General features: G+C 35.0%; 2 protein-coding genes across 15 annotated transcripts; both read left to right on the forward strand.

Moving 5' to 3' along the window:
* The first annotated feature begins 1,382 nt into the window (after nt 1-1,382).
* LOC104899968 (villin-1) lies at nt 1,383-20,045 on the forward strand. Of its 14 annotated transcripts, none has more exons than XR_007276627.2 (24): nt 1,383-1,795; nt 4,302-4,408; nt 4,916-5,015; nt 5,249-5,317; nt 5,445-5,681; nt 7,552-7,729; nt 7,926-8,058; nt 8,325-8,490; nt 8,872-9,022; nt 9,104-9,189; nt 9,272-9,427; nt 10,095-10,163; nt 10,656-10,724; nt 10,803-10,940; nt 11,328-11,456; nt 12,125-12,272; nt 12,419-12,429; nt 12,640-12,780; nt 13,734-13,859; nt 14,372-14,431; nt 14,588-14,911; nt 15,306-15,455; nt 17,361-17,405; nt 17,937-18,270. XR_007276627.2 is itself a non-coding variant. In XM_057396231.1 (23 exons), the coding sequence occupies exons 2-22, from the start codon at nt 4,353-4,355 to the stop codon at nt 15,417-15,419; spliced, it is 2,661 nt and encodes an 886-aa protein (XP_057252214.1). In that variant the 5' UTR covers nt 1,383-1,795; nt 4,302-4,352; the 3' UTR covers nt 15,420-15,455; nt 19,937-20,045. The 14 variants fall into 14 exon arrangements, 11 of the variants coding, with proteins under 11 accessions (XP_057252214.1, XP_019106524.1, XP_019106523.1 ...); XR_002040513.3 differs by having other exon boundaries at nt 17,979-18,270; XR_007276628.2 differs by having other exon boundaries at nt 18,012-18,270.
* On the forward strand, nt 19,753-23,166 carry LOC104899969 (leucine-rich repeat receptor-like protein kinase TDR). Its single transcript, XM_010687272.4, has 2 exons — nt 19,753-22,234; nt 22,635-23,166. The coding sequence occupies exons 1-2, from the start codon at nt 19,753-19,755 to the stop codon at nt 22,934-22,936; spliced, it is 2,784 nt and encodes a 927-aa protein (XP_010685574.2). The 3' UTR covers nt 22,937-23,166.
* The last annotated feature ends 1,116 nt before the right edge of the window (nt 23,167-24,282 follow it).

Genomic DNA, 24,282 nt, shown 5'->3' on the forward strand with positions numbered 1-24,282 from the left:
ATTGAAGAAATTTCCTGTAAATGCAATCTAGTAGATGTAAATCTTAAGAATAATAAGAGAAGACGACGACAAAAGAGGAAATGAAGATGGAGAGAGATTATTTTATGCAATATTGTGCTTCATGTGAAAATGGTGAAGTCCTTGCATCTTCTTCGTCTTCTTCCTTGCGCTTGCTCAGCCCGTCCAACGGAAAGTATTGGGTCAGACGGTCTGACCCAATACTTCCACTTTATTAAATATTTGTATTATTGTCTATTAGTTTATTATTCATATTACTAGCTATTAGTTGATTATGTTATTATTAGAAATTTTTATTAAAGTACCACAATGTATAGTATTATACTTGTATTATTGTCTATTATTTGATTTTTCATATTACTATTAGGTGATTATATTATTATTAAATAATATTATAATCATGGTCAAATAATTAAGGTTAACAATAATAATCATTATAATTACAATATTTTGCAATCCGTCTTTAAATAACTAGAGATAACATATTTTCGTTACTAATAACAATGAAAGATATAAATGTAGAGTGGGAGATAAGGAGTTAATGCATTTTATTACCTTCACATAAATGAAAGTGGGGTGAGAGTTTTTCATATGTGTCAATTTTAACTTGTTAGCAATAAATATTAATCAATTTTTGATTTTCCACTAGTGCTTTATGAAATCAAAACAAGAGTATTAGATATATTAATGGTCAAAGTTATGTATAGGCAAATATATAAATAGTAATTTTTTTTGTTAAATTAATTATCATAAGATATAATTAATAATAATTATTTTTTTAAAGGACGAATTTTAATAATTATTACTTCATAATAAATTTTGAGGGGTAGTTTTTACGTTAGGGGTAATAATTATATTATTAATGGTCAATTTTTTTTGTCTAATAAGGTCAAATAAGTTTCAATCAGGTCCAATAAGGTCTAATAAGTTTCAATCAGGTTTGATAAGTTTCAATCAGGGCCAATAATGTATAATAAGTTTCAATAAGGTCAATAAGTTCCAATAAGTTCCAATCAGGTTCAATCAGGTCCAATAACTTGAATCATGTCCAATCAGGTTTAATAAGTTCCAATAAGTTCAGTTCAGGTTCAATAAATTCAATTCAGATCAGGTCTAATAAATTCAGGGCAAATAAGTTAAAGAGAACGCACCCTAAGTGATAAGTCGCGTCCATTATACTCGTGTTGAGCTCGAGCCAAAATTTGTAAAGGATACTTAGAAACAATAATAGCCATGCTACACAATGAGTGGGCAGGGCTCTGCAGCTCTACTTTAGTGAAGTATATAATTTGGAAGCAAACATCAAAGAAGTTCTCTCTTAAAGTATGAAAATTGGCGGGGCATGAATCTTTCTCTCCCTAATGTTTTTCATTAACAAAGAAGAGCTTTTTAGTAACTTGGGGCCCAAATTTAGCTGTGGAATCACTATTGACCAATTCACCAACAGAAAATTATAGTAGCATGGGATTAAATTGGCCTTTGTTTCTCTTTCTTTCGGTTGAATTATCATTGCTATTACGACTAATTTTTGTTATATTCTCCTTTCACTATCTTTCTTTCACTACACTCCATATATTATTTTATGCGAAAGAAAAAACTGGTCAATTCTCAAATTTGCACTGTTTGTTGCCTACCCTTTTTCCTCATTTTGCTCTATGATGTTCTCTTTAAAGGGTTTGAAAAACCCAATTTCTCACTAAAATTGGAGTATTTTAGGCTCATTTTTGAAGGACTTGGTGAAGAAACCCTGATAATCTACACTTTTATACCATAATTAGTAAGTTTTTTTGTTATGGGTTTTGTTTTTAAGTTATGGGGTTTACTTAGAAATGCAAATTTAGTTAATGTTTGTGTGATTTTTCTTCTGTGTGTTTGCGTTTATACTATGATAGTTTTTTTTATTGATGTTTAGCCTGATTATTTTAGTAATTGTTGAGAACCAAATGTTTATCTTAGAATCCTCATTTGGTTACTTTGTGTTGATTTGAGTGTGCTTAGTGATTATAGACTATAGTTTGTTTCAGCTGATTTCAGTGAGTTTAATTGTATGTGCTCTGTCGCTTTCTTTAGAATAAATCTTTATGATGTGGTACTTTTGCTTGCAGAATCATATTGTGTTAAATGTATATACTTTATGATAAATTGATAATGTCTATGAATTGGATTATGTTGGGTTTAGTCACCTAGAGGAAAGGTTGTTGCGAAAGGTAATCGAACTGAGGGAGGAAATATAATTTGCTTATGGCGGTGCGTTCTCTTGCAAGCTCAACTAACCTTTACATTGTACAATTACTTGTGATTCTTTACCATTTCAATCGAATTATTGCCTCAAACCAGATAATTCTTGGTTCTGTAATTAACTTTTATAGTCTCATGTATTAGGAAAAAGAATTGTGCTATTTGCATAATTGATATCACTAATCGTTTACAATGTTTATGGATGAGGGGATTTGGAGGGAAGGGGAGGGAGATTGAGGGAAACATTCTTTTTTGAAGTGTCAATATTTGAGGGATCAAGAAGGATAGAAAGGATTTTCTGTCATTGTTATTGGCCAAATTCAGAGAGATTTTCTTTTTTTGACTTTTTGGAGCGAGAAAGTTTTACAGAGGAAATGAACTAGATGGTCCAATCTATTACAAGGTTTATCTATATGTACTAATTGTTATCTGACTAAATGAGCAAATCATAAGAGCTAATCTATTATAGATTACAGTATTTACTATTTAGTCAATGATGAACGTAGCAACTACTAACTGTATTGCTCACCGAGCAAGATTGTTATCACAATTTTTAAGAAAAGATACATGGATATAGCTATTTTGCCTAGCCAGTTACCTTGTTGTTGAGTGGGTCATGACTCTTGGAATAATGTTGGGCAGAGGTCCGAAATTGAAGATTAAGTAGGTGGTCAACCCCCCTGCAAGCTGGGCATGGGTGAAAGTATGCCTAGCTTGGATATTTGATGGCTGAAGTGGTGATAAGGTAGAACTTTGGTGAAGATATCAACCAATTGAGAAGATGTGGACAAGTATGTGAGTTGAATTCACCCCTCTAGGACCTTTTCTGATTCTCTAGTAAAATGACAATCGATGTCAATATGTTTGGTCCTTCATGGAACATTGGCTTGTTAGCTATATGAAGAGAACATAGCCTTAGCTATTATAAATGGTTGTTTTTGATAATAGAAATCCTTCCATAAATGATTCTAGCCTTTTATGTTCTAGCACAATTGGCAGGCTTCAATAGATTTATGATGGGGATCATATATTCATACCACAGGTAGCTAAGGAAATATGACTATACTTAGGGTGATATGATATGAATCATATGAGATCTGTATAAATGTATGACGAGTTGATTGTCTGAATTAGCATTTGTACCATGATATTATATGTTGGTGATAAGATTTATGGTGTATGGGGAGGAAGCTATATGCTGTTTACAATGTGAAGATGTTGGTAGAAATTTGTATTATTGGTAAGATTTGTTTTGTTTTCCCATGTTATAGAACATAAAAATCTTGTTAGTTGGTACGGTAAGATTTGTTTTGTTTCCCCATGTTATAGAACATAAAAATCTTGTTAGTTGGTAGTAGATAAGGTTAAAATTTACTCATTTAGAACGCATGATGAATATAACTAAATCAAAGATTGTTGTGGGAAATCTTGATGATGGTTTACTTGTGGGTTTATATTTTTAAGCTTATAATAGTCATCTGTTTGTGACTGCAGTGCAGTTGTAGTGACCGTCTTTCCAAATGGTTTTGCTTGCTGTTCCAAAGAACAGATCAATCTATTGCGAGCACTTGTTTTGCATGCGCTAGTTTCTAATGGTCATTTAAGTACAAGGATTTGGATGTAGAATAGGAATTTTACTTATTCTGTCTCTGTGTAGAAAAAGGAATTTCAAGTATCCATATAATTTAATTGTCATGAGCGTCATGATTGTAATAGGTGTTTTCTTGTAATGCTGATCGTAACTTTATGAAGACTTTTAGTTATTGGTTTCTTGTTTAAAGCATTGGTTTATGTGGTAGCTTGATCTAGTTAATCTAATGTGTTTTGGTGCTTCTTGTTGTTTCCAATATCATGCTCCATTGTACTTAATGACAATTTCGTTATTTGTTACATTCTTTCATTGTAACTTCCGTAAGCAAATAGTTGCCAACTTGCCACGTACATCAGCACCAATTTCTGCTCGCTGTTAAAGTGTTTTCCGCAAGAATGAATGAGCTTATTTATTCTTACCATACTGTTAATAATGATGACTTTCTGCGATGAAGATTCAAGTATCGGGATCATGGTGGTTGGAGATTCTGGTCTTTAAACACATAATGTCTCTTTTTGCAAAAGATGTAGATGCTGCTTTTCTTGGTGCTGGAACGAAAATGTATCCTTTTATTTACTTGATTATATCAACTTAACATGCATATTGATTATAGTCTGCATCAATCACAGTATATGGTAGTTTTGCCTCCTGAATTTCCCTTTTGTATTTTATAATTATAAACTTTCACTCCACCTTTAGGCTCTTAGGCTGGGTTTCTTGGTGCTTGGGAAGTTGGTATTAGAATGTGGGGTTCTAACATGAGAATCGGGCCTCAAACAAGATATAAGGTATCTAGCAAAAAGGGTAATTCGCTAAAGTCCTTGGCCTTGTGTTAAATTATTTTAGTTTATAGATCCATGAGCTTTCCAGTTCTTAAATAACTGGACTTTTGGGCGGCTCTCCATGCTTAATGTGTTGAAGGATTAAGTCATATTGCCATATTGGTGCTTAAATATGGCCAGGTGACAAAGTGAAACTTTTAGTATAGTTCACTATGCTGTACACTTGAGCTATTCCAAAATACCTGTGTGGCTGTGTTCCATTTTTGATGCCCTTGACTGTGTTTAGCGGTCTAGAGATCTGGTGTGTTGAGAATCTTGGTTTGGTTCCTGTACCAAAGTCATCTCATGGGAATTTTTTTTCAGCGAGTGCATATCTGATTTTAAATGTAAGTTCTCGTTATTGATTGATATCTGAAACTTAATGTAAAACATAATTGCTTCGTGGTAACTGTTATTTTACCTACTTTTCCATTTAATGATATAAACAAGCAGAATCATTTAGGTGTATATGTTTCACTCTTATGACTCGTTATGAGCACTGAAAATATAGCTTCAGGTTTTGATAGTTGCAGACTTGCAGTTTGAGTTTCTCTGATTTTAAGATCTGTCACTTGCACAGACGATATTGCTGAAAGATGGAATGCTTGCACATGATGTACATTACTGGCTTGGAAAGGATGCGAGTCAGGTTTGGGGTCTTTCTTCCATTTTCTGTCTGGCCTTAAAAATGTTAGCACACCCAATGTCGTTCAACTTCAAATGATCTCTCAAGGAACATATACTTGGCAATCAAGACTAACATAGTTCTCATGCAGGTGGATTCACTGATGGTCTCAGATAAAGCGCTTGAATTAGACATGGCCTTAGGATCTTGCACTGTGCAATACCAGGAAAAGCAAGGTCAAGAGTCAGCAAAGTTTTTGTCATACTTCAAACCTTGTATCATTCCATGTGAAGGAGCATATACATCGGGACCGGAGAGGTCAGACAGAGGCACATACCATATCAGCTTGTTAGCATGCAAGGGTGAACATGCCATTTCAGTTAAAGAGGTAAAACTTCCTGAATAAGTAAAGCTCGAAGCTGACAGAAAAATGGTGACTGAAGCATACATGTTGCTTGGATTGACTATGAATAGATTAAACTCAATGGGTCGTTATTGTAAGTGCACTCAAGACAATCATTATCAGGGACAGATGGGGGAGGGGTTGAGTTGTGTCTGATAACCTTTATCATACGTTGACGCATTATAGGGTCATTTCATGAAAGATAAAATTGGGCCTGAAAAAATCTAGTTGTTTTCTGGTGAATATTTTGGGACTTACATTGCTATTTAACATAAGCAGAAAGCCAAAATAAGTTTTAAGTCAAAGGAAATAAATAAAGATTAACATGGGATTTTGTGAGACTAGAAAAAGTATGTATGCTTCGTGTGTCTAGTGAGATCTTTGTCTAATATGCATGATATCAATTGTCTAATGTTTTTCTCATCAGACATATGTCTCTAGTCTACTAGAATTTCCCTCATCTGAAATTACCTGAACTCCTGTGAATGACTTTGCCTTTCTCTTAACTTGCCTGAACTGATTTGGATTTTTTCCATACTAAAATAAACTTGGTAGTCGTTATTTTAACCTATATTTCCTGAAACATTTTAATAGAAAAGAGAAAGGCTTTCTGAAATTATGACATCCTTTTAAATTTTTTTGGTGTTTTAACTTTTAAGACTTTTGAGGCTTGGAATCTTGAATCACAAAGCTTAGCAGTTAGCAGCACAAGAATTTTATCAGGTTATAATATCTTTCTTTATTTTAATGGAATGTTTCCTTATTACTTAGATATATTATGGATAATATTATATTTGGAGAGTAAACTATATGCACCGAAGCTTAGAATAGATCTTCAATTGACGGTAATCAACTTCAAAGTTTGTTTTTCTTCTTCAGAACATCCAAAATTTATGGAATCATTTTAAAAGATTATGAATTTAGAGAAAAGTCTCTTCATGCTTACTGTGAACAACATAGCATGGAAATTTTCTCCAAGCATAATTCCGGTGAGCAAATGCATCTACACTGCTTGCTTTTAAGTTCTTGTGATTAACCAGCTCATCTGTCACCACTTTTGGGCATCTTATCAACGTAACACAAATGAGCGAGAGTGAGTTCCTTGAACATATTTTATCCAAGAAGTTTCCAAGCACAAACTTATCGAATGACCAAGAACATGTATTAGATTAATAACACACTACCATGTTTGTATAAACATAATCCGGTTTGCTATCATCAGAACTATGATCTCATTGGTGACCTTTACTTATTAGTTCAATTGATTGTTGATGCTGTTTGAGCTTCGATCAATTTCTATTGGCTTGCCTCTTCAAAGAAGAAAGTCCTGTCATTCTTGTATCAATTATGATACTGCTCACTTCACTCCCTAGTATCTAGTAATGTTTCTACGATTATCCCAAAGGTGGTAATTAGCTTAATTGGTTGTTGAGATTGTCTAACTTTCTAATCATTTTCAAATTGCCTCTTTGACAAAGGAAGCTCTATTGTTCCTTAGTGATCGCGTAACTGCTCATTAGCTCTGTAGCTCTCAGTAATTTTCAATGGTTTATAGTTGGATCTCAATGATGTGTATTAATCCTATCGATTGTCTACATATCAAGTTTCAATCGATTTCTATGGGCTGTCTCTTCCAAGAAGGAAGTCCTATAATTTTTTAGTGATTATGCTACTGCTCACTTGACTACCTAGCTCCTAATAGTTTTTTCAATTATAATTAGCTTCTTCCTTAACTTTTGTTGTTGTTTTGGCTAGGAGGGAAATTTTAAATAAATTCTGTTACTTGTATATGTTTGTATTTTCCCCTTTTATCCTGGTTATGATATGTTGTGACTTGGTGACACTTATGGTTCAGGTGCCGTTTATACGGTCCTCTTTGAACCATGATGATGTTTTCATTCTAGACACAGAATCGAAAATATATCTCTTTAGCGGTCACAACTCTAGTATACAAGAGAGAGCTAAGGCTTTGGAGGTCATCAAGTATATCAAGGAAGAAAAGCATGGTGGGAAATGTCAGGTGGCTACAATAGGTACTTCCTGTGGCCTGGTTTTTGTCCTTCATGATCTCCGTACTATTTCCCCCCTCATGATTTAGCTTTAAGTAAATAGTCATAGCAAACGTTTATGGATGCTTTCGTGCATGGGGGTTTGTTTAAATCCTTGATGTAGTCTTTTGAGGTGTTTTTTGTTTTGTGTATTTTTTTTTAAATCCCCCCCATCTTTCAGAGGATGGGAAATTTGTTGGTGATTCAGATGCAGGGGAATTTTGGAGCTTATTTGGAGGTTATGCACCTATTCCTCGTGACACATCTTCTTTTTTCAAGAAGCAACATGATGTTCCTTTTGTGAAGTTATTTTGGTAAGTTGTTCTGCAAGTCCAAGTGAATTAAACTTTATTGTTTAAATTTGTATGTTTCTCTCAGTAGCTTTTTCTGTTGTTGCACTATTGTGTTATACATAAATTCCAAAGAAGGTTATCTGATACTGCAAGAAATTACAGCCAAATGCTTTTTTTTTTACCTGAAGATCAGTGTGTCTCTCGTCTCCACTGTACTTGGTTTTCGTTATTTCCTGGCTGGTTCCTGAATGTGAAAGTTAATTATTTTAAGGTTCTTGTGTCAACAGGATAAATACCCATGGGAAATTATGCGAAACTGTGACCGATTCACTTGCTAGGGAAATGCTAGCTAGAGAAAAATGCTACATGTTGGATTGTGATGCAGAGGTGTATGTTTGGATGGGAAGGTGTACCTCGATGACAGAACGTAAGATATCAGTAACTGCAACAGAAGTAAGAATTTTTTTTCTTTCTGCCTCACTTTGTGCTTGCATCTCAGTAAAAGTGCCCTTTCACGTGTGTCATTTTCAATTACATCTCTTGCAAGTATATTTTTTTGTATTAGCTCAAGCCTCCAACTAATGTTTACATCAAGAGTTCTGGCTGCTACTGGAATCACTTAATCGGACAAACTATCAGTTGGTTCTTGATCTTCCCATGTACATCAAAATCTTTTTTGCCAGACTTTTGAGTTTTGATTAATTGTGGAATTCTGAAGATTTGTGTAGTCTTCTGAGTTCTGACATACAGATAATAAAGTCGTGTATTCTGTTGCATTTGCAAATATTCCTGTTGATTCCAGATACCTGTCATTGTCTTCCTGATCATATCCAGGATTTCCTCAGATCCCAAGGCAGGTCAACTAGGACCCTTGTAACTGTCCTGACAGAAGGGTCAGAAACTCCGAAATATAAGTCATACTTTGCTGGCTGGCCCCCAACAGATAATCCCAAACTTTATGAAGAAGGCAAAGGGAAAGTAGCAGGTACATGTCAATGAAATGACTCAAAGAAGAAACCATGATTCAATATGTGCTGATGATCCATTTGCTTTAATTACTTTTCAGCAATATTCAAGCAACAAGGTTATGATGTGACGGAGCTTCCAGAAGAACATTGCCAGCCATTAATTAATTGCAGGGGAAAGCTTGAAGTATTGAAATCTTTATGTCTTGATTTTTTTGGCTCTTTCCGTAGATCAAGTATTCTTATCTCGAGTGATTTTGATGATTCAGATTTGGGGAGTAGATGGTAATCAATTGTCTATTGTGCCTTCTGAGGGACATATAAAGCTATTCAGTGGTAATTGTTACATCGTGAAGTATAAGTATCCAGGTAGTCAAAGGGATGAAAGCATATTGTACGCATGGCTTGGCCTTGAAAGCATCGAGGTAAGAGTGTTGAGAGTAGTCTATATGTTTTCGTCCTTTTTTAGGCTTCTGTACTGGACCATATCAATATGTTTTAGTTCTCTTGGACTTTTTTTGGTTGGACGAGAAACATTCTTGATTTTCCATGATAAAATGTTTTCTAAAAGATAACACTTAGTTTTCAATTATTTGGCTCCTTGCATGAAAAAGGAAGAATGGATACAGAAGGCAGAAGATAGTTGGGAGGAAGGAAGAGGAAGGTAACGAATAGGGAGCAAAATATGGAATCCTTTTATTTAACAAGGAAATTGTTTTCCACCCTTGAGAGAACTATTTTCCACCACATGGGAAAACAATTTTCCACCCTTTATAACTAAAAAAAGGAAAACGCGAATACTACTTCTCCTAGAAAATATTTTTCCGCACCAACCAAACACTATCTATATGTTGATTGTTCTGTTTGTAATGCTGTTGAATATGCAACTATTGGAATCCACCTTAGGGAACTCCCATATTAGCATCTACGTGGAGCTAGTATTCAAGACCAAGTCTCTGTGGAAGTTCTTAATATATCTTTGTTTATTTTTTTTAACTTATTCGAGTAATGCAGAAGAAGAAAATCGTCCGTGTCTGTAAGTTTTATACTCCAGTTTACTGAGATAATTATCATCTTCATTTTCTGTTGCAGGAAGATAGAAGTGATGCAATTTCCCATATGATTGATATGGCTATTGTCTCAAAAGGAGCTCCTGTTTTGGTGAGATCTCTTGTGTGTTTTCCTGTGCTCTTTTTTGTTGCTTGTTTATAGCGTTTTACTCTTGAAGCCTAGGATTCTGCATCCTGGTCTATGAAAGATGTGAAAACTAATACTTCTAATTGATGCTAACTGCATGGTTTTATCAATAGCTCATTTCTTATCATTAAAGTGAAGTAGTCAACATACTCCTGCTTCTGAAGTTTTCTGGCCATTAATTGTATACGCATATGTATACCTAATGTCGGCTACTTGAAATTCTGGTCAGTGTGCTGATTCAAAGTGGTTATTGTTGCTGCGAAAAATCTTAGGCCTGATATTCAACACTATAATTGGTATTGACCATTGTTCATATAGCATGCTCATTCTTATTTGTTTGTCTTGCATGAAAAAGGGATTTGGTGGAACAGATCTTTTTTGCACCATTGTATTGGAATATTGTCTTCAAACTCATTTACTTTTCCTCTTCCTTTTGGCTTGTATGATCTGTTTCAGGCACAAATCTTTGAAGGTAAGGAGCCAGATCAGTTTTTCTGGGTCACCCAGAGACTAATTGTTGTGAAGGTTTGTGCTCTTATGGCTGTCTTTCCTTTCACTCAAATTCCAAATTCTTATTCTTTTGTTGTTCTGGCTTTCAAACAGGGAGGTACATCCACGAGATACATAGATTCCATGTCTGAGAAAGGCTTTGCAGACTATGCTTATGATGTCAGAGGCACAATACTTTTTCGTATTCAAGGATCAAGTCCACAAAATATGCAAGCCGTTCAAGTTAACATGGTAAGGATAGATAACTTGCAAACCCTGAACTTTCTGTTTCTGTGCCGGGAATTGTATTTACTTGTGTTGTTATGAGGGTAGATAGAAGTACAACTCAGACCTCTGTCTGAGGTTGCTATATAAAGTGCAGGTTGTTCAACGTGGAACTTGTCAGAGCTACCATTTACAAATGATGCGATACGATGTCCCAAGTCCAAGAAGTATGGCGGTTACAGAATTTATAGTTTTATAAATGGGAGTGTTATCCTGTCCGTTCTTTTGTGTTTTAGACTTTGGCTTAAGAGACCAAGTGGCTGTGTGCACATCTTATCATATGTGTGTTGTGTAATATAAAGAGTAATGTCACTACTTTTGCTCGTCTCTCATTGTTGTTCATCTTTTATCTAGGCTGCAGGTTCCTTGAACTCTGCATATTGTTATATCTTGCAAACTGAAGCAACCATTTTCTCCTGGATTGGAAGTACAACTTCGAGCAGAGACCAAGACCTTCTTGATAAGATGTTGGAACTTGTTAATGTATGCAGATTACAAATTCTGCTTCTGTTTTTTGCATTATCTTCTCGTCTTTGTTGTTTATGCTTGAAAAACAAAATTCTTTTGTAATTTTGTGGTCATCACAGGCTCACAGCTCAGAGTCACATAATGGGTCTATTACTTTTCTGTGAGTGTAACTATTGTATCATGTTAGAAATGTCGGCTAATTATGGAGAAGGGATAGAATTGCGGAGTAGAGGATTGAATGTGACTTTGATCCAGGTAGACTAAACTCGATGAGGTAGGAGCAGTAATATCTCTCTTCGATTATATAAGATTCCTGGATAGCTTCTCTTTAAATTAAGAGTCCCCCCTGAAAGTTAGTAGGGTTCGTCAAAAAACTTCTAATATATATGCTTGCATGTTCAATGAGGGACAGAGGATGTGTTGAATATGAAGCATGCTCTGCACTTTCACGCTAGAGCCTTTTTACATTGAACCAATTCATTTGAGGCCTCCAGAAACTCCCCACATGTAACATATTTATTCTCACTCCCGTGTTCTGGATGTGGTACCAATGGTATTAACTGATTACTCACAAAAACATGACCCTGTTTTGTAATCATATTATAACAGTTTTTATACTTCTGATTAGTAATTTAGTTTACATCTAGAATTTCACTGACAGACTATTAATGCTTTATATGCAGCCAGCGTGGCAACCTAAATCCTTGAGAGAAGGTGGTGAACCTGATGAATTCTGGACTGCCCTTGGTGGGAAAGCAGAGTATCCAAGGGAAAAGGAAATCAAAAAGCATGTAGAAGATCCACATCTATTTGTGTGCAATTGTTCTGAAGGTAATTGTTGCCTATCTATTATATATTTTCCTTTGTGAAAAAATCAAGTTTCTTGGTTATAATGCAGACTAATCCAAGTTATGGTTGACTTTTTGCTTCATGGTGGATAATGATACTACATCAACTTGATTGAATTTCCCATGCAGATGATTTTAAGGTGGGTTCTTATGTCAGCAAGATTATCAATTTACTGTTGTATCTATATTCATAGCCCATAGGACGTCTTTTATCCAAAAAATGCCAACACATTTGTTCTAAGAATTTTGATGAATCATTGTCTTAGTGAATAACTTCTTAATTGTCTAGTTGAAGGGGATAAGAAACCACAATGGAAATGTAATAAACCTATTGTTTGGATTGGTCACAGGTGAAAGAGATTTTTAGCTACACACAAGATGATCTGACCACCGAGGATGTCTTTGTTCTAGACTGTTATACTGAAATCTATGTTTGGATTGGCTCCCAGTCAGCTATTCAGTCAAAGCTACAAGCATTGCATTGTGGCCTGGTAATATTACTACTTTATATTCCGATTCTTCTGTATTCTTATTATCCTCTTTCACTAGTCCTCTATAAGAAACTCATTTTTGCTGTGCTGCATCGGAGAACTACAACACTTTTTGGTGTTTACTAACGTAGTGTACCAGTGTCGTTACCAAAATATACTAATACCATTTAGTTGCAAGAGAACTTACCCGATATTCTAATCAATTGACCTCATGTAAATTATACTCCCTTTGTCTCCAAGCGACATTTGAACATTTATGTCTTTAGTTAGGTATAAAGAAACTACAGAACTTGATATTTTGAAATACAACTTGAATTGAATCCAACAAGATCCTGCTTGACTGGTATGTCTTAGATGTTGGTGAAAAATTATGGTCAATGTCTGTGAAGTTTGAGTAGATGAGTCAGATTGTGTGAATATATCTGTATTGGAGGGAGTTTTTTTAAGCAACTTCATGATGTTACCGTGTCTAATGAAGGGAAGGACCAAGACATTCAGGCTGAGGTGAATAGGCTTAGATACATTAAGAATCAAATGTGGTATCTTGTAACTAGATTATTCCTTAATGTCACTAATTATACATTCAAATACTTCAGAAGTTTCCGAACCTTTAAATTTTGCTCAAAACATACATATTAAGCTTTCTTGGTGTATTGCTCTAGTACTTCTCATGTAACAAACAATTTGAGCTTTCTTGGAGATCACTCGAGTACATATTATCATTATGAATTTACATGGTCTTATTTTCTGCTCATTTCTTAATGTTTCAAGTTGGATATTGTGTGTATTACTTGATTGGCTGACTCTAGGATCTAAAATCGTGTCTGTTAGATGGATGCACAGTACACTGACACATAATTCTTTGTTGTTTGCCTTTATCTGTGCTGAAGCATAATTCACTGCTACTACTTTCATCTTACCCTTTTTCTCAAGTAATTCACTAATAATTGCAGAAATATCTGGAGAGAGACATTTTGGCTCAAGGACTACCATTGGAGACCCCATTATACATGGTTACAGAGAGACATGAACCAGAATTCTTCACTTGCTTTTTTGACTGGGATGTTTCAAAGTCTCATGTAAGTAGATATACTACGCCATTTTAATCACTGTACTAGTGTATTAGTATGTTGTCATCTCACTTATCTTAAACCCAAAGCTCAAGATATACATTTCTATCTTTTTTTTTGTACTTTGCTAATACTGATGTCTCATTTGGTAGAAATGGTAGCGAGTTTTAGTGTAATTATGCTAACATTTCACGCATATATCTGTACGAATGGAACTCTAACCCAAATATGTGACTTTCTTCATAAATACTAATCACCACTCAAGCAATGGATTATAATGAAATTTTCTGAAGAAAATATTACCATGGATATCGTCATGGAACTTCCCTTGCAAAATGACACTAAAATTCATTACCATGACCCTCATTATTACCTACCAAAGTGGCCATGAATGTTATAGACTAAAGTGTAAAGTATTATTAGTGTTATACTGCAACCATAAAGTCTCCTAAGATGAAGGTACACGCTGCACATCTACTTCTGTTGCGTATGATGATTGTAGTTTATGTTTGCCCTTTCAGATGGATGGAAATTCATTTGAGAGAAAGCTCACACTACTCATGGAAGAAAAGAAGTTCGAGGCAAGTGATTTAAGACCTAGCACTGTCAATTAATTAAGCATTTTTCAGATTGATTAGCTTAAAGAGTCTCATTAGGATCATGCTTTAATTATGCCAAATTTATTTAAGCTGAAACTACAGATAGTCTATGCTCCTAATTTTCTGTCCTTAATACAGACTCCTCCCAGGAATTCATGGAAGGCAATTTCCTCTGAACTTTCCGGAAGTGGTTCAAGAAGCAAATCTGTAATTTCCAACGGAACGCCAAGAAGTGCATCTCCATCGAGTTTTCCCGGATCACAGCTAACAAATGGTGGGACGTTTCCCAGCCCAACTGTGATTGCTAAGAATTTGGACTGGGGCCTATCTGCTGAGAATTTCAACTCATCACTGGTTCCTGAAAATGACGATGATACTGCTAATCCATTAATCTATCCTTATGAACGCTTAAAGGTGACTTCTGACGAACCAGTTTCGGACATAGATTTGACCAGGCGCGAGGTAAACTTACAATAGTCACATAAATTCTCGATCATCAAGGATTCTAATGTTTTTCTGAAAATAATTTCATAAAAGATTAAAAAATGAAACCTTAATAATTTCATATTTTTTTGTTCTAAATCATAAACAAAACTACATCAATTCATTGATCTTTGAAAAAGCCTCATTTATGTGTAGGCAAAATATTCATACCACTCTTTTCTTTCCCATTTACTGTTTTGAATGTTCAAATTGAAACGAATTTAAGGTCTCCGAAGTTTATATTTTTTCTTATATATTGGTGATTATTTATGGTCAAAGTTTTCAATGTTTGACTTTTAAAACGGGATGTAGGGAGTATTTAGTTTCTAGCATAAATCATAATTCTCATTTATCCGTCTTCATGGTTTTTTAGGCATATTTATCTAAAGAAGAGTTCCAGGAAAAGTTTGGGATGACAAAGAGAGCATTCTACGAGCTACCCAAATGGAGACAGAACAAACTAAAGATCCCCCTTAATCTTTTCTAATGCAATTACCCTAACAATTGAAGCCATCAGTTGAAGGTGTGATTCTTATTGTTTTCTTCATTTCCTAGATTGACAGGTTATATTTGTGTGATTATTGGCTTGCTTAATTTCTGTACCCGAATCTCGGACTCTTTATATTTACCTAAAGTACCCGTGTAGGATCCTCAATACTCTAACACAGGTATGGATACCTCACCACTTTTTTTTTTTTACCAAAAACATGGAAATATTCATAAATTAGTCAGAATTTTACAAGAGCAAGTCTGTGTAACATAGCTTGTTTTCTATGTACTTTCTAATTTTACTGATAGTCTAATTACCTTTCTATCTTTTCCTTCTCTGCTTTTTTTCTCCTTTTGATTTTCTTTGCTCTGTTCGTTTGATGTATTTGGAATCAAATGCTGATTTTGTTTTTCTTTGGTTTACCTCTACGGTGGAATTAGACCAGTACTTTTTTACTGGTGAGATGGTTGCTTTTTGCTATTTATATGATCTTTCCGTTGATAAAAGTTAAAGTGCCATCCTTTTAGCTATAGCTTGATACTTCCTCTGTCTTTAGTTGTAACAGCTCTTATATATGATATTCAATGACAGCACCTTAGGCCCTGTTATTTTGGACTTAATTTTCAGGTTAATTTAGTTCAGCTCACGTCAGTTCAGTTTAGCCCAGTTTAGAGCAAAAGAACGGGGTTTTAGTCTTAATATAGTTTGCTATGCGTAAAATAACTGTAAGAATTTAACTTAAAGAGAAGAAAAGAAAGTGTTACATCTAATAAGCTATAAAAGACGAGGTAGTATTATATAGATCCAATTTGACTTGAGCACTATTCATAGACTTTACTTTGACCATATATTTTTACATATATATACAAGACCCAATGTTAGTATGGAAGATGTCGTTGAGATTGTCTTGACGTATATTTTCAAAATATCAATTGTTCTATATATTTTAGTAATGAATAATTAGGGATATTAATGATCAAAGTTGTGTATCGGAAAATTTACAATTCAAAATGGAACATCTATATAAAAAGGGGGGAGTACACTTTTCACGTTACTCCTCTTTTTTTTTTTTTTTTTTTTGTGTATGTGTATGATCCGAATTCTTAGATACTATCCCTCAAAACTCTACTATTTAAGCTAGATGACATTCAAAACCATAACGTCCTATGTAAGTATGTAGCTTTTGTACTTACACGATTATGTCTTGGTCATCATCACTGAGCAACTTGATGTTTGCTGTAGTTTTGCAATCACTTGTCGGTTTAATGCTTCACTTTATCCTGCTAACATATTGCTACACCTGTTTACAATTATTCTCTTGCAAGAGGGATTGAGAGATTATGAGCATACTTCAAAGATTGGGGGAATAAATATAATGACTTGTTGCTTTTTTGCTGTTTTTCATTTGTTGTGATTGGATTCTGTATAAAGCTTTAAGTATAGACCCACACAGTAAGAGCTTTCTGAAGTGGGCTGAGCTCCATTTTTCTCACCTAAAGTTACCCTAGAATCAACCAAAACAAACCAACTTAAGTTTTCCCCTTCTCCGTTATTGTAAGGATTTTCTAATCTCGGATTGTAAGACTATATTTGACATTGGTATTTAAGTTGCTGCATTTAACACCAAAAAAAAAAAACCCCAATTTAACTCTATTTGGTAGTTTTATTTTGGGGGGTGAGGTCATGTCTTGCTCACCACCAAATACTTTAGCGTTTAGCTGCATTCTGTTCAAAACATGCATTCTTGTGGACATCTCTGCTTTAAATTTGCATTCTTCTACTTGTCAAAAAAATTGAAAAAGTTGGAAGTCATTATTGTTAGTGAGTATTACTTGGTTGTTGCAACAAATGCTTCATTGAGTGTCATGCAAAAGTGATCTTTTTTTTCTTGGTGAATGTCTTAAATGCAATGTATTTAAACTTGGACAAAATATCCAGGTGTCCATTAATGCAAGGCCATGATTCTGATGTCCTCCTTTTACAGTAAGTTTTTTTGAAGGGCATTAAATTTAAGCTCCAGCTTTTGTATAGTTGGAACATAGCACGTGTACTTTTTCTAGGTCAGGTCCTCATATTTGTACCCGATACGATATATATGTATCATGTATGGGTACGTCGTACGCGTACCCATAAAAATTTGAAATCTTGTTGTTTCCCTTCCCCGTACCTGAATCCGAACTCGTATGTATTCGAGCCCGTACCTGTATCCATCTTTGTGCAACCTATTTGGACATTTTCTGTTTTGTTTGATTGCCATGAAACTTAAAACGGGTTTTCACTCCCTATTATGGTAAGTCAACTAAATTTTACATTGTGATTTGTGAATAGTTTATGGTAAAATTTTTTATTAAAAAACATGAAAAAACTGAGGATATTGATAGATCCAAAATTCTAAAGGTTGCAAAAAGGCAGTAATCTAATCTTATCCCCTAAAAATTAATTAGAAAAGAAGCAAAGTGCTGTCACCATCTATATAATACAAAATCTCTTTACTGTGTTCTTTTTCTTTTGAAGATGCTGATCTGATACTACAAATTACCACGTTTGTTACCAAAGTGTGCAGTTCTTTTCTTTCTGACGCTCGAGCAGATCACTATATTACTGTAGACTACCAGATTTTGGAAGGAGAGCATCAAATGAGACTTGCACCAGAGCTGATGATACGGGTTAAGGTGTCGAGATTGGGTTGATTTTGGAGGTTATACTCAAAAGATATAGCTTCTTGACACGCAATTTAAGGAAAATATTAGAAATGTAAATGAACAAATTAATCACAATATTTTAAGCCTTAGCAACATACTAATTCCTAACTCATTCAATTTACCGGTGTTGAAGTTATTTTGATTAATCTATCAGTTTATCTTCTCTAATCTCCTCCTTATATTACGTGTCAAGAAGCTGTGCTGCAAGTAAAATGAAACGTAGGAAGTATTAAAGTTTTGGTAATATGACGAAAAAGTCGGGGTTGAGTTGTGGGTTCTCTAAGTAATTTTAACTTTAGTTATCGGATCGGAGTAAAATTTGCCATCTATATTGAAACCAATGTAGCATAGGAGAGGAGACTCTGAAACATGATCCATATGATTTATTGAGATGACTAATTTTAGTAAAATCAAGTATTTATTCGTGCATGTTTGTTCAAAAGCTGCGGCTAAATTCTCAATCTAAAGTTGGGAAAAGATGATGCTTTTGTATCACTATCCTATGCTACTTGCCCTGCCACTTCTCTTTGTCAGTTGATTCTTTTTTGACTAATCTCACAAATTCTTCCATTTCTAAACTACTACTAATAATTAAAAGAATTAGTACATTCCAGCTTGGGGTTTGGAATTTATCCTAATTGCAATTACCTTAATTTCCGCAAAGAAATTGTTTGTTTATCCTAAGGCACCGGTTTTTAGGCATGTGTATCCTCTACGTTTTCTTATAAAACTGAAGAATCCATCCTAAAACACCCTGACATGTACTACTATACTACTATGTGACAGCAAGTGTATATACTATATAGTATGTAAAGCAAGCTCAGGGAAACTCGCTTGTGATTTGGAGTTCACAAGTTCGAACCTTACTACCTACTTGTGTTTGGGAGTATTATATCTCCTACTCTCAAGCGTTGACCTGTATAGCTGGGCTGACTGACGTGAGCGAGGTGCTGAAAACAAAGTCCCAAACTTCATACTTGTTTGGCAGTGCATTTCCGATCAACAAGACTGTAGCCACCCCCGCGGAAGCCACCTTTGTATGACATTAATCACCGTATAATGGTCGTGACGGCGTAGTATAATTGAAGAAGGATTTTAATGATTATACCTAAAAAAAAAACTACATGATAATATTAGCATCTTCATGAAATTATGACTCTAAGCTTCACCTTCGCCGTCAAGTTTCTGGAAGCTCTCTTTTTGACAGAACAATGAACATTAGTAATTCTTTATGTTTTTAATCATTGATATTGATGATGAAAATGTATATTAGACTAATAGTATCTTAGCAGATATTGATATCTATGTCTTTTAAAACTATTAGTATTGGATTCTCTATTGATTAAAAACAAAAAAGATGTGAATAATGAAACAACTTTACGCTTAATCACTCAATTAATCAAAGATTATATTAAAGCAACTTTGGTCCCCTCTTGTTCCCTCCTTTTTTTCTGCTACTATTCTCTGTTTCCCATGCAATATGAATATCATGATTCTCCATTTCTGTTTGCTTTTTTTAAAACAAATTTCAAAAAAAATAAAAAGAATATAACTACTTCACTCCAAAGTTGGTCTCACTCTCACTTTCTCTCTCTACACTTTCTCTCTCTTCCATGCTCCAAGTCCCAATGGAGATTTCATCAACCTTGTTGTGTTTAAACCTTCTTCTTGTTGCTTCCATTACTAAAGCTCAAGCTGCTGATGTCATCTCTGATGCATTAATGAGCTTAAAATCTGAGTTTACTGATAATTATAATGCATTAAGTGATTGGTTTATGCCTTCTAATAAAAACCCATATGATGAAATTGCAGCTTGTTCTTGGTCTGGTGTTTCTTGCAACAACAACTCCACTATGATCATTGGTTTAGACCTTTCAAAAAAAGGTTTGGGTGGTCAACTTTCTGGGAAACAATTTGGTGTGTTTGTTGATCTTGTTAGTCTTAATCTTAGCCATAATTTGTTTTCTGGGAAACTTCCAATTTCAATTTTTAATCTTACAAATTTGAAGAGTTTAGATATTAGCAGGAACAATTTTTCAGGAAATTTTCCAAATGGGGTTTCAAGGTTGAAAAAACTTGTTGTGCTTGATGCATTTAGTAATAGTTTTTCTGGGTTATTACCAGCTGAAGTTTCTGAGGTGGAATTATTGAAAGTTGTCAACTTTGCTGGAAGTTATTTCAGTGGGTCTATTCCTTCAGAATTTGGGAATTTTAAGAGTTTAGAGTTCATACATTTAGCTGGAAATCTTCTTGGGGGTGAAATTCCTCCAGAATTAGGAAAGCTTCAAACTTTGATTCATATGGAAATTGGTTATAATTCTTACCAAGGTGGGATTCCTTGGGAAATTGGTAATATGAGTGAACTTCATTACCTTGATATTGCTGGTGCTAATCTTTCGGGTTCGATTCCGAAAGGACTTAGCAATTTGAGTAAACTTGAATCTCTATTTCTTTTCAGAAACCAGCTTACTGGTGTGATTCCTTCAGAGCTCAGTAAGCTGATTTCTCTGCAAAGTTTGGATCTTTCTGACAATCAGATTTCTGGGAAAATCCCAGAGAGTTTCTCAGAGTTGAAGAATCTATCATTGCTTAGTCTTTTTGAAAATGAACTGAGTGGCACTGTTCCCAAAGCTATAGCTGATCTTCCTAGGTTGGAAACTCTTCTCATTTGGAACAATTTTTTCTCTGGGTTTCTTCCAAATGGCTTGGGAATCAACTCAAACCTGATTTTGGTGGATGTTTCAACAAACAATTTCAGTGGAAACATACCACCTAATCTTTGTGCTAATGGTATGCTTTCCAAGCTTATATTGTTTTCTAACTCTTTTACTGGTGAGCTTCCTCTTTTTCTCTCTAATTGTTCATCACTCGTGAGAATTCGTTTCGAAGATAATTTACTCTCAGGTCCTATCTCATTGAACTTTGGCAGTCTATCTGATATCTCATATGTTGATTTGTCAAGTAACAAGTTAACAGGTGGAGTTCCTGAGAGCATTACTCATGCTCTTAAGCTTGAGTACTTCAATGTCTCCAATAACTTGGAGCTTGGTGATGCACTTCCACCAAAACTTTGGTCCTTACCTGTTCTTAGCAACTTTTCAGCCACCTCTTGTAACATATCAGGCAACATTCCTCCTTTCCAATCTTGTAAGACTCTTTCTGTAGTTGAACTTAGTTCAAACCATTTGTCAGGGAATATGCCTGAGACTGTAACAGATTGCCAAGGCGTTCGTATTATAGACCTATCTCATAATAACCTTAGTGGTGAAATCCCTGAAAAACTAGGTCATTCCACAGGCTTGCTGCTACTAAATGTGTCATTTAATGATATATCTGGTTCAATTCCAGAATACAACAGTTTCAGATTGATGGATAGCAGTGCTTTTGTGGGTAACCCGAAGTTATGTGGTGTGCCTTTGAAACCCTGCCCGAATTCTAAGGAAATCCAAAATGAGTTGTTGTGGGTATTGATACTTTGTGCAGCTGTTGTTGTTTTCATAGCGCTTGCTGTTTCCGGGGTATATTATGTCCACAAAGGGAGAAAGAGAGGGCAATGGAAAACGATCTCTTTTAATGGGTTGCCTAACTACACCGCGAATGATTTATTAAAGAGCTTTAGCAGTCCGGATTTCATGGAGATAACACCATATCCTTTAGTATCCTCTCCAATTTGCAAAGTTACTTTGCCAACAGGAATAACAGTTTCAGTGAAGAAGATTGAGTGGGACCCACAAAGAATGGAAGTTATGGAAGAACTCATCATTCAAATGGGTAATGCAAGGCATAAGAACCTAACTAAATTGCTTGGATATTGTTACAACAAGGAACTTGTGTATCTTCTATATGATTATGTACCGAATGGAAGTTTGGCCGAGAAGATGTTGGTAAGGCAGGATTGGGCTTCCAAGTACAGGATAATCTTGGGCATTGCAAAGAGCTTATGCTTCCTTCATCATGATTGTTATCCTGCAATTCCTCATGGCGATCTAAGATCGAGCAACATAGTGTTTGCGGAAAGCATGGAGCCTCAGTTGGCTGAATTTGGTTTTCGGTTTTTGATGCAGCTCAATAAAGGTTCATTCCCAGCGACACAGTCCAAAATGCAACCAGGTATGCTTGTAGATTTCGTTCTTTCGTATAGCAACAAGTCACTTGATGCTTGTAGCATATTTATCCTCATTATATTTGCTCAAGGATAATCGTTTGTCGCTTGTTTTGGTACTGTCATGCTCCCTCCATCTTTTTATTAGTCGTAATACTTTAACTTTTGCAGTTTCCACACCTATAGTCCCATATTGACTGTCTAAAACTATATGTACATGTTATTGGATTGGTCTCTGTCACTCTGCGTATATTTTTATTAATACTGTATAGTTAAAAATATTGATAGCCGAAGTTGTGCATTGGGAATGTGATATTCAAAGTGTTATAACTGATAAAAAATATGGAGGGTGTACTATATCGGAATTATATTGTAGTGGCTTACAAAATTCGTTCTATTCTATACCAGATCAATACACATTAATCAAAGAAGAGCTATACCTGGACATCTACAACTTCGGAAAGATCATCCTAGAAATCTTGACAAATGGAAGGATAAAAAATGTGACCAAGAGCATACAAAGCAAGCCAACAGAAGATCTTTTAGAAGAGATATGCAATGAAAATGAAGTTAGTCCTCAAGATTCTTTGAGGAAGGAAGTAAGTTTGGTGCTTGAAGTTGCTTTAGTGTGCACTAGAAGCAGGTCGTCAGACCAGCCATCGATGAAGGATGTCTTAAATCTTTTATCTGGGTCGAATCATCGAATGTAAAAACTCGAGCAGCACATTTAGATGATAGAGCGTAAATACTAGTAGTATAGCATATAGCTCCAGTGATTGTGATTTCATTACCAGCTAAGACTGCCTGATGCATTTGATGGTTACACCATGTTGTACCTTCTCCTATTTCTCTGTTTGTACTTTTCTTAGTGTACGCTATGTCTGAATAGAGTTAGTTTCGTTAATGGCTCGTTGGGCAATAAATTTTGGTCTTGAACTTCTTTGTTTTGGTTGTATCATCATCATCAGTTCCTTATCCACGACCCTCGTATATATCTTCTTCAGATTGCCAAATGAGGTGCAAAGGGTGCGCTCTCTTTACTTGAAAAACACTCATTCGAGCTTAGTGGCTCTTATCTTAACTTGTTATCCCTTAGCCGGTTAGCCCCTTACTTGAACACATACAAGACCTAGATGCACATTAATATTGGATAATCATTATCCAAATATCCCAGATAGAAATTCGGCAGGCTATTGAGTTGTCTGGGAACCAAATTCTTCTAAATTTCAGTTTCAAGAATCAAGATGTTTGTGGATTTTAGGAATGGCTTAGGCCCCGTTCATTTGGGACTGAGAGAAACTGAACTGAAATTAACTGAACTGAACTCATGTACTGTGCGTCTGTGCCTAACCTCAAGACATCTTGTCCCCTCACATTGATCTAGGGTGATGGTGATCCTCACTCTATGATTAACGACTTTCATGGTAATTAATAGTGTATTAGGATTCTGTCTTCTACTTTTTCAAGTAGGTTAATAACCCTCAAAGTTAACCACATAGTAAAGTTATTTTCCATGATATCCTTACGTGGAGGGAGCCCTGTTTGGTAGTTTGATAGTAATAACACTGAAGCAATGCAAGCTAAAACTAAAACTGAAATGATGATACTTCATGAATTATAAAGAAAACTTGCATAGAAAATGGTTAGATTGTTGGAGTAGATACGCCCATGGCCCATGGCCCATCCTCAAATTTCAGCAACTCTTAGAAATTTGGTGTCCACTTAAAATACCTTGAATGTCCTTTATATTTCTAAAATCTTTTTTTGCAATATGATGCTAATATACCATGACTATTGTACATCTATTTATAACTTGAAGCATACATTGCGTTCATTTAAATGTAATATTTTGTATTGCTAGCCATGTTGTACAATTTTAAATAATTACCACCCGTACTAACAATACACACACAAGAGGGATCTTGGAACTATATTGCCATGATTGCCCATGGAACTTGATAGAACATGATAAACTTATTCCTCCGTCCTTAAATAGAGTGTCCATTTTTTCATTTATGTATGTCTCAAATAGATTTCCCATTTCTTTATTTGGTAT

This window comes from Beta vulgaris, chromosome 7, assembly GCF_026745355.1.
Source record: "Beta vulgaris subsp. vulgaris cultivar EL10 chromosome 7, EL10.2, whole genome shotgun sequence".
NCBI classification, from domain to species: Eukaryota; Viridiplantae; Streptophyta; class Magnoliopsida; order Caryophyllales; family Amaranthaceae; genus Beta; species Beta vulgaris.